The sequence below is a fragment of the Rhagoletis pomonella genome, unplaced genomic scaffold, assembly GCF_013731165.1.
Source record: "Rhagoletis pomonella isolate Grant_MI unplaced genomic scaffold, Rhpom_1.0 Rhpom_scaffold_00002, whole genome shotgun sequence".
Lineage (NCBI taxonomy): Eukaryota > Metazoa > Arthropoda > Insecta > Diptera > Tephritidae > Rhagoletis > Rhagoletis pomonella.
Window position 1 is genome coordinate 62,502,988 of NW_023458556.1, and position 16,373 is coordinate 62,519,360.

The window sequence follows — 16,373 nt, forward strand, 5'->3', positions numbered from 1 at the left end:
CACATCATCTTCCTCCGCAAAGTTACTGCACTTGAGGTAATGTTCATCCGCTACGTATGGATTCCGAACGGAATTTACTAGTTACTGATTTTTTGAGCCTTAAGAGCTCCTTAGACTAGGGATGCAAATTTTGGGGAGTAACATCGATACATCGATGTTTCGATGCATCGGACAAATGAACATCGATGCTAAAATACATCACCAAAAAACATCGATATATCGATGGTTTCCGATGTTTCCAAATTTGTTAGGTTGTAGTCACATCGAAAGGAAAATTCAATACTTTTCAATTCATACTCTCTGTAATTCAATTAGAAAAATACTTACATATGGATGTATTTCCCTTTATTTATTTACTATTCCTTTGCCCTTCCTATAAATATAATAAAAATGCATGCCGTCGTAAGTTCGCTGAGCCTAAAGTTCCAAGCCCCAAATTCGTTGAAATTTTAACGGGAACCCGGTCCTTTTTTAATGATTATGTGCGGATAAGAGTATACACGGAATTTCTGAATTTTCCCCAAAAGAATAAGTAATAAAATTCATGGCCAGTCAAAAAATTTTAGGAGCATAGTGGGTAAGTTGAATTCAAGTCTGAATCACACTAAAGTCGATGTTAAAACATAGCTGAAACTGGCATCGATGTATCGTCAATTTAGCGATTTTAGGAAATTGTAAACATCGATGGCAAACATCGAATTTTGAACCGATATTATCGATGTTTCAAAAATATCGATGCATCGTTTGCATCCCTACCTTAGACCGCCGTCGATCAACCCGTAATCAGAGGGACCTAGCTAACTTGCATTCCAAGATTTCTGCATTCAGCGTGCGCAGAGCTCACTCTCTCTACTCGGCGACAACACCTCCAGAGTGTTCGCTACCACATCTGCCATGCAGTCCCCTATGATATCCACCGGCGTATGTAATGCAGGTCAATTTAACAAGTACAGACAGTAGTTTCAACAATGGGTATGTCTTAAATTTTAAAGTTTGACTATTTAATGATATGTATCTTGTGTACAAACACACACGACTATGAATAAATAGTCGTGGATAAAAAGCTACAAAATATACACGAATATGTACATAGCATAATCCAAAATTTATACACACATTCACTTTTTAAGGGTAGCTAAACCAAATGTGTAAATAAGTAACGCTTTAATCAGTTAAATGAAATGAAATAAAGTGTCATAGAAACCGAGAAAAACGAGGAAAACAAAATAGAAAAAGAAAATGTAACAATTGCTATCATTTTAGCATTGTAGTTAATTATTTGTATATGGGGTATTCCATTGTCACGGGTGGGACATTTGTACAGCAAAAATAGTTTTTCTTTTTTAAATTTAAGTATAAAGTACTAAGCAATTCTACATTTTGATAAAGCTACACCTAGTTCACTAATATACGAGTTATTACCAAATACGAAAAATATTCAAACTTGATTTTATATTGGAAAATTCTGAGCTGTTTCTTCCGTCACGGGTAGGACAAAGAAAAGGCACTGCTTTTTGGAGAACATATATTTTAAGGAAAGTCTGTGAATTTACTTAACATTTCTATCTGGATTAGATGTTTTACTATACAGAAAAGAACCAGCAATCCCAACAAAGCACAAACCATAATAAGAATTAGTTGTTTATTATTAAAAAATTCAAAATTCTCCTGTCACGGGTGGGACAACTTTTGTCAATTGCTATCATTTTAGCATTGTAGTTAATTATTTGTATATACAATATACCTAAGGCATCGGTAACACAGGGCTGCGCGGCGAAATTGCGCTAACACCGTAGCCGTAGTTGCCGCGCCAAAATTTATATAACAATATACATATGTGTTATGTATCTTGGCAAATTTAAAGCTTTTACTCAAGAATGATGAGAATATACTACATTTCTAGCAATTAAATTCGGTGGGCGGTACAAGCGTTGGTCAGCGCCGAAAATTAAAGAAATAATAGACATGACACCCCTGTATGGTGTATTACACTGTATGACGATGGGTACTGTGGTGACGCGCAGATCGCGTCGTGTTCAAATCAGTAGGTACACTGCGCTATTGCGCTGAGTTAGTGCGCTGACACCACAGGTGGCGCCGGCTTTATTGAGCTAGCGCCGTAAAACTTGCGCCATTACCCATGGCTAATATACCTAGATACGTACGTATATATTATTCCGCGATACAAAGGGAAAGGGAAGCTAACATGGCGAAAATTTTAACTTAAACTTTCAAAATATTTAGCTACAGCAAAAGTAGACATATGTACATATATCCAAGGCGAATAATAAGGTGGAGTTTCCGGCGGATCTGAGTTTTTCGCCGTGGAGGGTATTACGTCAAAACTATGTGTTTGTTGTAATTTATACCAATGACATATAATTTGTAAGTGTATTTTTTTATTTATATACGGCTAACACCACTCTATTAAATTCGCCTTGCATCTATATATCTGTATGTATTATTACGTACCTAGATACATAGTTGTATTTGTGTATATTGGATAGCGCACTCAATTATTTCAGGTTATGTAATTTCATTATTAAGAAAGGAAACAAGGGAACTTCAAAAATGCGGGAAGTGCATTTATACTTGCTTGATGTACTTACATATGTAAGTATGTACAAAGAAATAATAGTTTATAATAATCACGATTGAGAGATACGAACAGTGGCATATCGCAGGAATGCAAAGAAAGGCATAAGGAATGCGAAGCACAATCGATGAGAGAATATGCTATTCGAGAGCATGCAGCAGCTGAGAAAAAGTGGAGTATGTATGTACGCACACATGTTTACCTCAAAATGCTATATACACCAAAGTGTAGATACCCAAGATGCCAACAAGAGCAAACAAACTGACGAGTTTGTCTATAAAAACAGATATGCACCTGACTGACTAACTGACGCCATTGACAAAGCGCACATATAGTGTAGTACAACCAACGGTGTTCAGTATAAAATGGCTATTTTTGGACCATAAATCTACACATGTGTATTTAGTAGGTAAATATGTACGTATCGGTATCTTTACATGACTCTGATGCGCGCAAACGGAAGCATTGGTTGTGAATAGTATCTGCCCTCAACGATAGATTTTGATATCAATAGTAAAAAGAGATAAGAGTCGTTTGGTTGCTAGCCACTTTGTTGCTGTTTCTGGAAACAAAGGAAATCGCTTAAATGCCTACCACTGCCACATATGTAGGCAGTATCTGTCTTTACAAACATACATACCGTATATTTACGTATGTGGATATGCATGTGGCTAGCAAATTGACGATAACAGCAACACCAACAATTTGTGCAGCAGCAGTGGAAGTGGTGGCGTTGGTAGTCAACATATGCCAGCCAACAATACACATGAAGGCACACAAACCGGTGGCAGCCACCATTCATCAGAAAAGCAAAAGAACTCACAAAAAAGACTGGCAAAAATATCTTGAGGGCCACTATTATCAGCTGCAAAATAACAAACTAACTCAATAACAAAGAAAAGCAGAGATGCCAAACAGTATAGGAAATAAAATGAAATATACACTTAAAAAGTATGTATTCGTGTATACATACATACCTTGCAACAATCCAAAAATATAACGAACGAAATCACCGGTGATCAGCCGCCAAAAAAAAGAGCAGTCAGCGGCTGCTTGAGCTAAATGTTAGATATATGTAAGTATGTACCTAAGTGCATATTTATATACCTCAACACCAACACCTTTCCTCCCAAGAAACGTCAAAAAAGCCTTTCCGCACTTGTAATACGAGCGCTTTAGAGAGCGCCGGCGTGAGAGTGAGCACCAGAGAGATGCGCGAAATGTATGCCCATAAGCCGTTTTGATAGAGAACACAACGTATTCTTATCACTTGCAGCTGTAGTTGCTGACGCCCTGCTCCCATGACGCTTGTTACGAAAGGGTGAGATGCAAAATGGGAGCATGGAGGTCAATTAAAAGAGAAGCACCATACATGGCATGGGGGATGCTGAACCAACGAAGTCAAATAATGCAAACAGGAAGAAAAGTTTTAAGCTTTCGCACCATAAACAAGTAAAGAATAGCAGAGGTGCCGGTTTTATTGGAAGTTAAAGGAAATCTTAGAAATTATAGAAGAGTGATTTTCTTAAACTAGATCACCTAACGGTTGGCGTATTACATTGAAAGACGTTATAAATGAATATAAAAGCAGTTATTTAGTGGCAAATTACTGCAGTTTCGCTGTACGGTTATCGATGCAATAATGACACAAATCAAAACTTCATGTTACTAATCCGACAGGGGGCGCAATCTTCATTTGCAAGAGAATCGAAGTTTGCAGCCCTTGTCACTGAACAGTAGCACATGTCTCTAGTCTTCGTCTAATCCTTACTTAATTTTTATAAGGCAGTCATGATTTGAATGCAAACGAACTTTCGATACAGAATGACTGCACATTATGAATCGTGAAAACCTTAAATGACGCTACCTAAACTGGTTATAATTTAAATTGCGTAGTTTTTTGCGGAAGACCATCGAAATAAGGTTATTTTAATCTAATTTTGAAACCGTGTTTACCTTAAATATTTATTCCACTTCTGAATTTTACGAAAACTTAAGCAGTAACCTGAAAACATAGTCATATTTCTTTGAAGCTTTCTCTGAATCATGCCACTCGACATCGAATTTCGACTCGAAGGTTGATTTTGATGTTGCGGCTCACGAAAACGAGTTCTCTTTGAGAATTTCGTGTTGCGAGAGAAAATAACCGTAATTTGATGAGATTTTATTCCTAAAACGCCGTGAATCGGGCCCTGAAATAGAGCTATCCGAGTTGCTATCTTGAGAAAGCTCTGTAAAAGTTGGCAAAGCAAATTTAAACCTTTAATTTAAATTTTTTCGTGAAAAAAAATAAATTAATACGAATGCATGCTGTATAGCGACCATCTGTTGGAAGGTATACATTTTAATCACAGTGAAATTCACTTCACTATACCTCGTTCGGAGAACCTCGCATAGCTCGCACTTCTTCAGAATAAAGCAGCATATACTATACTAATTATTTCTATAGTTACTTGACTTGAACTTGCGCGAACAAGATTGAATTTCAATGAACAACAACTGAACCTCCAGCAATAGAAAGCAAAAAAAACGCAAGTTTATAAAAATTTCGCATACAATACGTAGAAGCGATACAGAAAAAACATCAATTGCAAAAAAGCCTATCAAAACGTAAAGCAAAGAATGAATGAATAAAAAATTCCTTGTTTGCCGGGCCGTCAGTCTGCGGCAGAATGACGTGCGCTGTGAAATGGGAGGTGCATTGCATTTCAAAAAGAACAACAGAGGAGCTGAGCGCGGTGCTGTTATGCAGTTAAATGCAATGTACATAATTACAGCTGCAATTGCTAAAGTACTCTATTGATTAGCTCGTCGAATAGGCACGCTATGACGCCAGTGCAGGGGGCAGTAGTGGGCTCAGCGGATTGCGACGACAGCGAAAGCGAAACGAACAAAGCAAAGCATATACATACATATGTATGTATGTATATGCACATGTGTGTACATAGTATAGTATGTATGCAACAACAATTCGAATAGACGACGTCGGTGCAAATAGATACACTAGAACACATATAATCGGCACTCCTACATACATACATACATGTAATCATCCGAGTGCACACTAACTCAATACGAGCCTCCCACAGCGCCCGCCACATCTACCAACAAACAACCGTTCACCAATTTGCCTTTTCGACCACCCGTTTTGTACAGCAGCCGTTCTTTGCCCCCCTCCCTTCCTCTCATCTTTGCTTTTGCTCAGCGCAATCTAAGAAAATTTTGCCGGCACTTGCTGTTGACGTCGTCGTTGCTGTACGGCAAACAGTCGTTGTCTCTTTTATTTTTTTACGCCTTTGCTATTCTTATGGCGATCGTGGCTGCTGACTTTATTTACTTTGATATTTTTATGGCGATAATGATGATAATAATGTAGTGGCCTGCAGTTGGTGTTTTTGTAATGCCTGCTGTTATAGAACTGAAGTTATGCAATACTGATTTTCAAGTTTTGTTTTTATTCTATTTCTATCTTGGTCTAAGCATATTTAATATAGATTTGGCGAATACGTTTGGAAAATGGGCATATATGTACGTATGTTTTGGCGTAAGTTTGTGAGTGGTAAATAAAATGTATACAGTATCGGTCATATCTATAGCACGCCATTTCAAAGTGATATTGTGTGCCACTAATGTTTATTTATTAATTTTTAAGAATTTTCAATTAAAATATAGTTCATTCTCAGACAAACTCGATACAAACCCAAGCTTAATAAATTGTAGAAAGCTACAAAAAAGTGCAACAAATTTTCACATAAATTTCAAACTTTTTTCTCGGAAGTGTTAGAATTTTTTTGAGTACACAGTTTTTTAGCCCCATCAATTTTAGTCTGATAATGTGCAAATTTGAAGTGGCTACGAATTACCGTTTATTTTTTAGAATTTTTTTTGTCGCATTGGCTTCCATATAATGAATAAACTCAATTTATTTGTATATGGAAGAAATCCGCAACACCTTTGGCGAAAAAAATTCTAAAAAATCAACGGTAACTTTTAGCCACGTGGAACTTGCACATTATCAGACTAAAATTGAAGGGGCTAAGAAACTGTGTACTCAAAAAAATTCTAACACTTCCGAGAAAAAAGTTTGAAATTTAGGTCAAGATTTGTTGCACTTTTTTGTGGTTTTCTACAAATTGTTACACTTGGGTTTATATGGGGTTTGTCTGAGAATGAACTGTATTTTAATTGAAAATTCTTAAAAATAAATTAATAAACATAAGTGGCACACAATATCACTTTGAAATGGCGTGCTATAGATATGACCGATACTGTAGGTACAAGGAATGTGGAATGGAATGCGCTTGCCATAAGCATATGGAGGCACTTACTTATGTATGGTTTAATTCAATATAGCATAAGAGAAGATAAGAAAGAATTTGTATCCAATATGTGAAGTAAAATCAAAAGTTTTCTTAACCTTAAGGGCCCTAAACACTCCATAGTTCGCTTAAGGGTTGGTCCTATGCTGCCGATACAAAATGGCATGCCGAGAGAACCCTTGGTCCATTATGTCTCTGAGTTAGGTTAAAGAAATTGCTTTGAAAAGCACCACATACATATTTGAGGCCAACTCATTATGGTCGTCCGCCAGAGGGAGTTTCGCTGCGGATTGTTTGACATCGGCGTCCGGCATTGACATTGCCGGCCGCCGTTATTGGAATTTAAACCCATCGCAGACGAAGAGCTCAAGCTGTCTCGTTTCCACGACAGTCGTGCGTAATGCGAACGGCCAGGATCTACATACAGTACCGGTAAAAAAATATGCGCTCAACATTTTAGACCAATTTTGACTATTTTTCTTGTTTGTTTGTTTATTTTTTACAATAATTTAAAAAAGTCCAATAATTTTCACCAAAACTTCAAAATTTTTTTAATCAGAATTTTTGGAATAATTTTTGGTATGCAGTTTTGAACCCATTCAGTATAATAAAGTTCACGATTGAAATTGCTAAAAAAATTGCGGTGATATTTAATATTTTTTTACTGACAGTCTCCATACAAAGCAACTTTTTGCCTCGCTTTTATTAGCTCGGGATGTAACTATGTAATATTGATGCGCCTAAAAGATGCAGCGATTTCCATTCCCAAGTTACATACCTGATGACAGTACGAATGGGAATTGCTTTAAACTTCCATTATTAAAGTAACCTGATGACAGTACGAATGGAAATTTTAATAGCGAGGTTTTAGTTTTTTAAACTATAATTTTTAAGCAAATAACAAAACCGACTTCAATTCTAATATAAAAATTTTGGCGTACCGTTAATAAACAAAATTAATATGGTACCAAAATTAAGGTACCCTTTCCGATGAAAAAAGAATTATCGAAATCGGTTAAAGTAGTCCAAAGTTATGCGGTAAAATACATAAAAAAAAAATATTCGGATGAATAAATAACCTTTTTTTGAAGAATGGTTAAAAATTTAATGGGCTACAAAACTGCTGAAAAAAAATCTAAAAATTCCGATGATTTAAATTTGGAAACTTTGGTGAAGTTTTGTTGACTTTTTTTAATTTTTGTACAAATTTTGAAATTTATACGTTTATAAAAAAAATTAACATACAAACAAATGAAAAAAAGTAGTCAAAACTGATCAAAATGCTGAGGAGATATTATGTTGATCACTGGTACCCATTAAAACGTAGCAGAAGAGAGTTCGGAGAGTTTTTCATTGCAGAACGTATGTGTCACAAAAAAAATGTTACGGATGGTTGCCACCTGTTTGAAAATTTTGATTTGATTTAATTGATAAGAGAAATTAAATATTGCAATATGGGTATCCAACCAAAGAAGTTTAAGAAAGTTTACTGCCGAGAATATATTTTTGAGGAGGGTTGCCGCCTATTTGAAAAATTTAATTCAGGTAAGCTCTTTAATTCTATTTTATTTTTTATAAATGGTGGCCCCATTTGTAAGAGTTTTGGATGGGAGTAACAATACAAAAATATATTTAAGGGGCAGCGAAGCACGCCCGGCATTTGCTAGTACATATGTACATTAATTAGAGCGTCTCGCCTTACAGGCAAAAAAAAAAGTTCGCCGTACACTCCCTCATATGATGTGTTTTTGAAAAGCATTTACAAAAAAAAAATATTTTTTCTTTTTTGGACAACTCTAGTAGTCGCCCAATTACATTTTTCTTCATATCTTCGACATTTATAGTAGGATTTTAAAGTGTGATACACCAATGTTTTTGCCTCGAGGAGTGGGTTTTTCCTACGGAAACTCATTGACCTCATGTGCTCCATTGTGGTACTTACCCACCAGATCTCAGTTGCTACTACCCTAACGTACCGCCCGAATGACAGTAAATTAATGACCGTCAAAAATCATTAATTTTTTGCGAAAGAAGTATGTATTTCGATTAGTTCAGTAGAACCCGAAATAAAACACATTTTGTTTTTAGTGGAAAGCCATAACCATATCGCTACTAATATGCTTGATTACCTATTTTTCGGGTACTGTTTAGTAAGTGGGCCAATTATTTCGGGGTATTGCGTCCAAAGGGGTGACCCGATCCAAAAAAATATTTAATTCGGTTTGAAATATGTATGCCCTTTTGTGTAAAATTCGGAAATTAGCGTACATTCATCACTCCTATTCTCCTTAAAGCAGTAACTTTCTCTATTACTTTAACTTTAACTAAATAGTCACAATCTATTAAATAAAAACACCTTTAAAATCACGTGTCTGCCCTTGGTTGCATATGCAAATTCCTCACTTGTAATTCTGCACTTCTTTCACAAAAGATAATAAATAATTTTTAAAGGTCTTTAATTTACTGTCATTAGGGCGGTACGTTATGGTGGTAGTAACTAGGTCATGTAGCACATGAGGTCAATAAGCTTCTGTAGGAGACAAAAACATTGTATCGCACTTTAAAGTCCGACTATAAATGCCGAAGATATGAAGAAAAATGTAATTGGGCGACTACTAGGGTTGTCCAAAAAAAATGAATTTAAAATTTTTTTAAATGCTTTACAAAAATACTTCATATGAGGGGGTGTACGGCTGAACTTTTTTTTCGAAACGGTCTAATGTACATAGAAATAGAAAGCTCGAGTTTTGCAACCTTGATATATAAACTAATATTTACCACTTGCTGATACCAGAAAATCCTGTCCGTTTATTAACTATCAATTTATGCACAAGAGTTAACACGCATCGATTCCATTTTGCCACCATTTAAACATTTTACAACTTCTTCAACAACTTCCCTTATTCACTGAAACTCAGTATTACGGCCAGAACGTCTACCTACTCCTACCAAGCATAATAAGTAATATGCACACAGAAAAGTGCTTATGGATGTTACATTCATGTCGGTATGCATACATACAAACCGAAGGAAGAGTACAAACACTAACGAGCAAAACTGGATGGAAGAGGAATTCATTGGAGTGCCGTAAAAAACGCTATATTGCCGCATCATATTGCTTAGTTACTTGCTGTAGCCAGCAACATTGCCAAGTACACTTTGGAGAGGCAGCAAAGCATAACAACGGCAGCAGCATATACATAAATGAACATGGAAAACAAGTATGAGAAAACATAAATAAATACATATGTACATATAAACATAAAAGTATGTACCACAACAACCATGACAGAGCATAACAAAGAGCTGGCTGGCTTGATGGCAGGCTGGTCCGGAGCTATAACGACGAAAAATCGGATGTACATAGGCGCTCAAAATAGTATATGCTGTTGAGGTTTATGTGGCAGTGTCTGATATAGCTTGGCTTCGATTGTCAAAAGGGAATCATGTTTTTTAGTACTATGATGTGTAGGTATAAGCTTTGCCATGGCACGGTGAACAAGCCCAACAACCAGGGGCAAAGCTTCGCGCACAGAGAATGGTGGCCAAAAACGCGGCCATTTCGTTTTCCCAGTCAGCGCTTGTTGTCGTCAACATGTACAAACATACATACATACAAACATATGCACAGTCAATCATTAAAGTTTCGGTACAGAGAATTTTTTGCAATACGGGCAACTTTTTTTTAATGTTTATTTTTTCCCAAAAAACTCCAAAAATCAGAGTTTCAAACCTTGTGCAAATTCGAAGAAAATTCTGCAAATTTTAATTAAAAGATTGCACTTTTTAATTACACTCTTAAAAAAAACTTGATCAGGGATGCAGTTTTTTTCAGATCTTTCAATTTTAGTACAATAAAGTGCAAGTTTGGCTTAGCTAGAATTTTTTATAGATATGGAGAAAATAAGCGACACCTACAACAAAAATTTTTACCAGAAAACAATGCTACCTCAGACTTGCACTTTATTTTACCCCTTGCATATTAAATTTTTTTCTAACGAGTGTAATTTTTAATGCAATAAAGAATGTACACGAAAAAAACTGGTCACAGTTAAAACGTTCTAAAACATAAATATATTAATGGAATTCAACGATATTTACATATATTTACATCTAAACTTAGTTTTATTGAAACTCGTTAAAAAAGAGTTAATTCTCTTTGTAATAAGCAAACGATCGCAATTTTGACTTTATGTCCTTCATTAGCTCTTGCACAGAAGTTTCAGTGATTTCCTTGGAAACCAGCTGCCATTTATTTTTGAATTGTTGTGCGTTTTTTACAGCTTTGTGGGTCTTAAGAAGTTTGGATTTCATAACGGCCCAGTAGGTTTCGATCGGCCGATGCTCTGGACAATTAGGTGGATTCACCTCTTTTGCTACAAAATACACTTTGTTTCTATGTTACCATCCTAAAGCCATTTTTCCGTAATGACATATCGCGAGATCAGGCCAAAAAAGCACTGGATCTTTATGAAGCCGTATAAGAGGTAAAAGTTCTTGGTTAATTGTACCAGTGCTTACAAAGGGATAACTTTTGAAGCCGCATTGGCAAATTGCCTGCCAAATGAGAAACTTTTTGGGAAATTTGTCAAACTTTTTGTTTTTATATTTATCTGCAACATTGCCTCTTTTATTTGCAGTGTGAAATTCGCGGCCCCGGATTTGTTTAAAATCGGCTTTTACGTACGATTCGTCATCCATAACAATACAGCCAAATTTTTGTATGAGACTGTCGTACAATTTCCGAGCACGTTGTTTCGCCAACAAATTTTGCTTACCGTTGCGATTAGGTGCTGCATTCACTTTGTAAGAACGTAGTCCTGCTGTTTTGCATACTTTTTGTATATACGAAGACGACATGTTTAATTTTTTGCCGACATCTCTTACCGAAAGTCCAGGATTTTTCTTAAAAGCAGATAACACTTCCTTTGCCTTAATTTCGCAAGCAAATCCTTTTTTTCTGCCACTACCAGGGTTCCTTTTTAAAGATAAACATTCAGATTCATTGTATTTTTTAAGCACATAAGTAACGGTAGACTTTGGAAATTTTAGCTTTTTTGCGATGTCGTTATGGAACATGCTGGGATTTTCCAGCTTTTTGCGCAATATTAACTCGCGATCGATTTCTTTCTTGGTCCTCGTTTCTACACTGATTTTTGTTACTAAAAAGAAATGATGCAGTAAGGTGGAAAATGCTTCCAGCTTTTTAAGTGTCTACCGATTTTTATTTTAATGTTATGATTAACCGAGCTATGCTTGGTTATGTGCGACCAGTTTTTTTCGTGTACATTCTTTATGTATTTAGTGCAATATTTTAATGAAAATTTGTAGAATTTTGTTTTTTTTTTTGTAGAATTAACTATATTTTTTAATTCGAAATTTGCGAAAAACTAAACGTGAAAAAAAAATAGTTGCCCGTATTGCTAAAAACTCGCTGTACCTATACTTTATTGATAGACTGTATGTATGTATGTACTTGTGTACATAAAGTGCTGGTTTCTTGTAGGTTTTGTGGAGAATCAATATCATTCGTTTGGCAACAGCCGCCATCAAAGTTGGATTAAGACGTGGAGTTACTTAAATACCGACATTGAATTTATACATACAATACATACATACAGATATATGTATGATTGAAAATATATATCTGCTCTTTAGCTATTCAATATTTAGGTATATCTATTTTGTAAAATTTGAAAAAAATGGACCTGGCAACTTTTTACTGCAAGCCGTCAGCAAAAAAAAAAAAAATCAACCCGAATTCGCAGCCGCTTAATGTGCACGAAACTGCATTCTGTAAACAAAATATAAAAAACCAGATTAAAAAGTTGAACTTTTAATGAAGAGTTGTTAATATTTTCTAACCACTGTACAAAGTGAGAAAGTTTGATTTACATACATATATGGTTTTGGTTAAAGTGTCAACCATATTTTCATGAAAAACTAATGGCGTTTTGTTTCTACAGAACAATGTTACCTTCTCGTTGCCCTCTACTCTAAGCACAAAAACTCCAAGACACGGGCACTGAAAAGGTAGCATTTTTTGTAGAAACGAAAACGCCATAACAAAAAATGTTTTCTTTAAAAGCCTTGCAAATATGTACATATTTTACAAAAATCACCATGCACTAATTTCTGTTCCCCGCTGTGCATAGACACATAACTAATGTATAAAGTTCCTTAAAAAAAAATCCCAAACGATTTCTAAGTTCTTTGTACCAACTACATATCCATGGGCGTAGCCAGGTAGGGGCAGGGGGGTGCTCGAGCCCCCCCCCTAACTTTCAAATTTTCCTTATATATATATAAAATAGTACCCTGAAATGCCAGCTTAATAGGGTCGAGACCCCCCAAAATTTCATTCTGGCTACGCCGATGTACAGATCCTTTGAATGAGTGCGACTGATGGGACACTGAAAATTCCCTATTTTACCTTCGTGTGCTCAAAGAATTTTAGCAAAAATAATTAATTTTTAATGCAGAGTTTTTGTGTTGGTGGGCTATAAAACTGCACACCTAGAATTTTTCTAAAAAAACCTGGCAAATTACTATGCAAATTTATTGGATTTTCCTAAGTTTTGCACAAAGTTGACAGATTTAATTTTTATGATTTTTATGTTTTTTGATGTAGTATGAACTATATTTTTATAAAAAATTATAGAAAATAAATTCGAATAAAAAAATTTGCATATATTGCAAAAAATTCACTGTGCCAATACTTTTGTTCGTCACTGTTCATAGCGTTACCTTACAAATTTTGTATTTTATAGGAGAAGCAAAAAACATAAGAGTATCAAAAGCAGGTAAGGCTTTTTAAAAAGTGATATAACTCCGTTGTTTTTGGTACCTAATAACACTTCAAAATTTTTATGGAGGGTGTATTTTAATGCATCCTACAAAAGTCTGTAAAAAACGTTATTTCGAAAAAAAAGTGTTGGTTAGGGCCTTTGTGAACTAAGTTTACGATATGTCCATACATATACGCTTTTGATTTCATTAAAACTAGGCTGATATATTATTAATAGAAATATTTTTAATTTTGTGATTAGTGTGACGCAAGTAAAAGTTTCCATTAGACAAAAATCACAGCTTCTTATAATTTTTCTAATATCTTTCAACATACTAATGAGATGTGGTCATTTAGCAAAAGTACCTTCTTTTACATGGAATGACCTATGTATCAATACTACTAAATCAATTCAAATTATTTTCTATTATTTAAGTACTCACTTTTCACGATGCAGCAAACAAATGCGATCCTTGGCGACTTTAAGCTTCTTGGCAATTATCTTCTTTAAATTCTCCACCGAGATTTGAGGGTCTACTGTCACACCAAAATTACCACCAGTCGTCGTATTTATATTCAAGTTAATGTGGGGTAGTTGTAAAGCATGTGGTGACGATGTGTGTTGCAATGTGGTGGCGGCAAGTGGGCCGCTCACTGGCATTGTGCGCGTGGAGGGTAGTATGAATGCGCCATGCCTTGCCATAGCGGCAGCTATTGCAGAGGTTGATGATGTGCCATTGCTATTTGAGGGGGTGGTGGGCGTAGTAGATACGGATGCCGATGCCGACGGAGAAGAGTCCATGGCAGAGTAGGTTGCAGCGATGGAGGCATTATTAGTGGCAGTTGTAGCGGAAGTAACATCATTCCTTGCTCCAACTGTGTTCTCTGCCTCCTGTGTAGATAATTTCCTGGCTGTTGATGGCATTGATGACGGCGATGGACCACACCCTATATTCGTTGTACTACTATTACTTACTGGTGGTCTATAGGACGCTTTAGCGGAAGATGATGGCATCAAAAAACTGGTCATTGCCGAACTAACGCCATCGCATTGATTTCCAACCCCATCGCTAGTTAATGATGTCGGCTGCGACGTCGACGTTGCTCCCCCGACGACTGCACTTGCGGAAGCTGACGACGTCGACGATGACGGCGGAGTGGTTGTTGCGGAATCTGTAGATTTATCCATGCCGTATTAAAACTGTTTCTATGTGTCTGAACTGGAACTTATAGCGCAATTTTTTTGTTTTTTTTTTTTACTTCTTCACTAACGCTACAAGTTCTTTGTTTTTAATTATATTTAGTTTTCAATTATTTTAAGTTTTATTGCAGTTTTCACGTTAAGTTGCTTCTTTAGAAAGAGATCAAAAATTTAAATTTTCTTTAATTTTTCTATTTTGCTTCCAATCACTTGAACCACACACACGTTGTACATACGCGAAGCTACGTAATCGATCGATTTCCCCACACCTTGTGGTATGGCTGCGCGTGGCGAGGCGTACACGTATGTATGAAACAGAGACGCAAGCGACTTGATAGGCTTCGAAAGTCAGTTTGGCGGCGTCGACGACGACAGAAATTGTGAAACCATACAAAAAATGGAAAAGGCAGCCTTACGAATTACTGCACTTTGTACGGCAACTCGTATTGCCCACAACAGTGAATTGGAATTAATTTGATACTGTCGCTACGCTTTACGGCGGCTATGTTATATGCTGCATATGTAAATATATTTATTTGTATGAATTTATGTATGCACACGCTGTTTGCTGCTGTGCGGTGAGGTATTCGATGCTGCAGCTCAATCCACAAATAAACACAATGATGATGGTGGTTACGTCGTCAACGACAACGTTGATTTCTTCTGCTGCTGTTTCCACTAGGTAGCTTTCAAAAATTTCGAGGGCACACGAATGCTGTGTGAAACCCACTTACAACAACAAAATACACAATCACTGCTGCTGCGGCAACGACGACGCTCACAAAAATCCAACGAGAGCGAGCGAGTAAACGAACGAAGGTAAGAAGAGCTAACCAGCGACGTCGACAATTTACCAAACCAAATCAAGCCAACCGAACCAAAGGGCAAACGCACTCACTGACAGCCGAAAAGCAACTGAAATGTCCGTTCAACTGTTGGCTTGCAGCAGTCCAACCAGTGCCGTGAATTTGATACGTACGTTGCTATGCCGCCGATAGCAGAGCGTCAACAGTGAGGAGAAAGAAATAACAGCGAATACCGCTGCCGCCGACTTCACTTACTGCAGATAAAATGTTTATTTAACACAAGCGACGTAGCGCAATGGATGGCGTAAACTAGTCGCAGCGTATCTAAAACAAGAGAAATGTACTAAAAATGCTAGAGTATGTTTGTGTGTCCTTATTGTATGTATGTTTGTTTGTCGGAATCTCACTGCAAAAAACGTCAGCAATGAACAAAACAAACGGAATCAGTGTTGCCGTTTTAGCCCAATTGGACCAAAATTTGTATTTTAATTCTCCTTTGGTAGTTTGGTTGGTTTGTTAAAAAGCTTCTGATAGGCAAAAATGTTTTGAAAAGTCAATCAAACTGAGCATTAAAATTTGTTCACTTATGTACTTTGCGTTTACACATTGAAAACGTTGATTTCACTTTGCTCACACGCATCGGCGTAGCCAGAATGAAATTTAG

General features: G+C 36.4%; 1 protein-coding gene across 1 annotated transcript in view; it reads right to left on the reverse strand.

The window, feature by feature from the left end:
• LOC118733942 (midnolin homolog) overlaps positions 1-15,828 on the reverse strand; it is a 94,436-nt gene extending 78,608 nt beyond the window's left edge. The window contains exon 1 of the mRNA XM_036463584.1: positions 14,146-15,828. Within this exon, the coding sequence (XP_036319477.1) occupies positions 14,146-14,891 (746 nt within the window). The 5' untranslated portion in view covers positions 14,892-15,828. The remainder of the gene's footprint in view (positions 1-14,145) is intronic.
• Between the last annotated feature and the right edge of the window lie 545 nt (positions 15,829-16,373).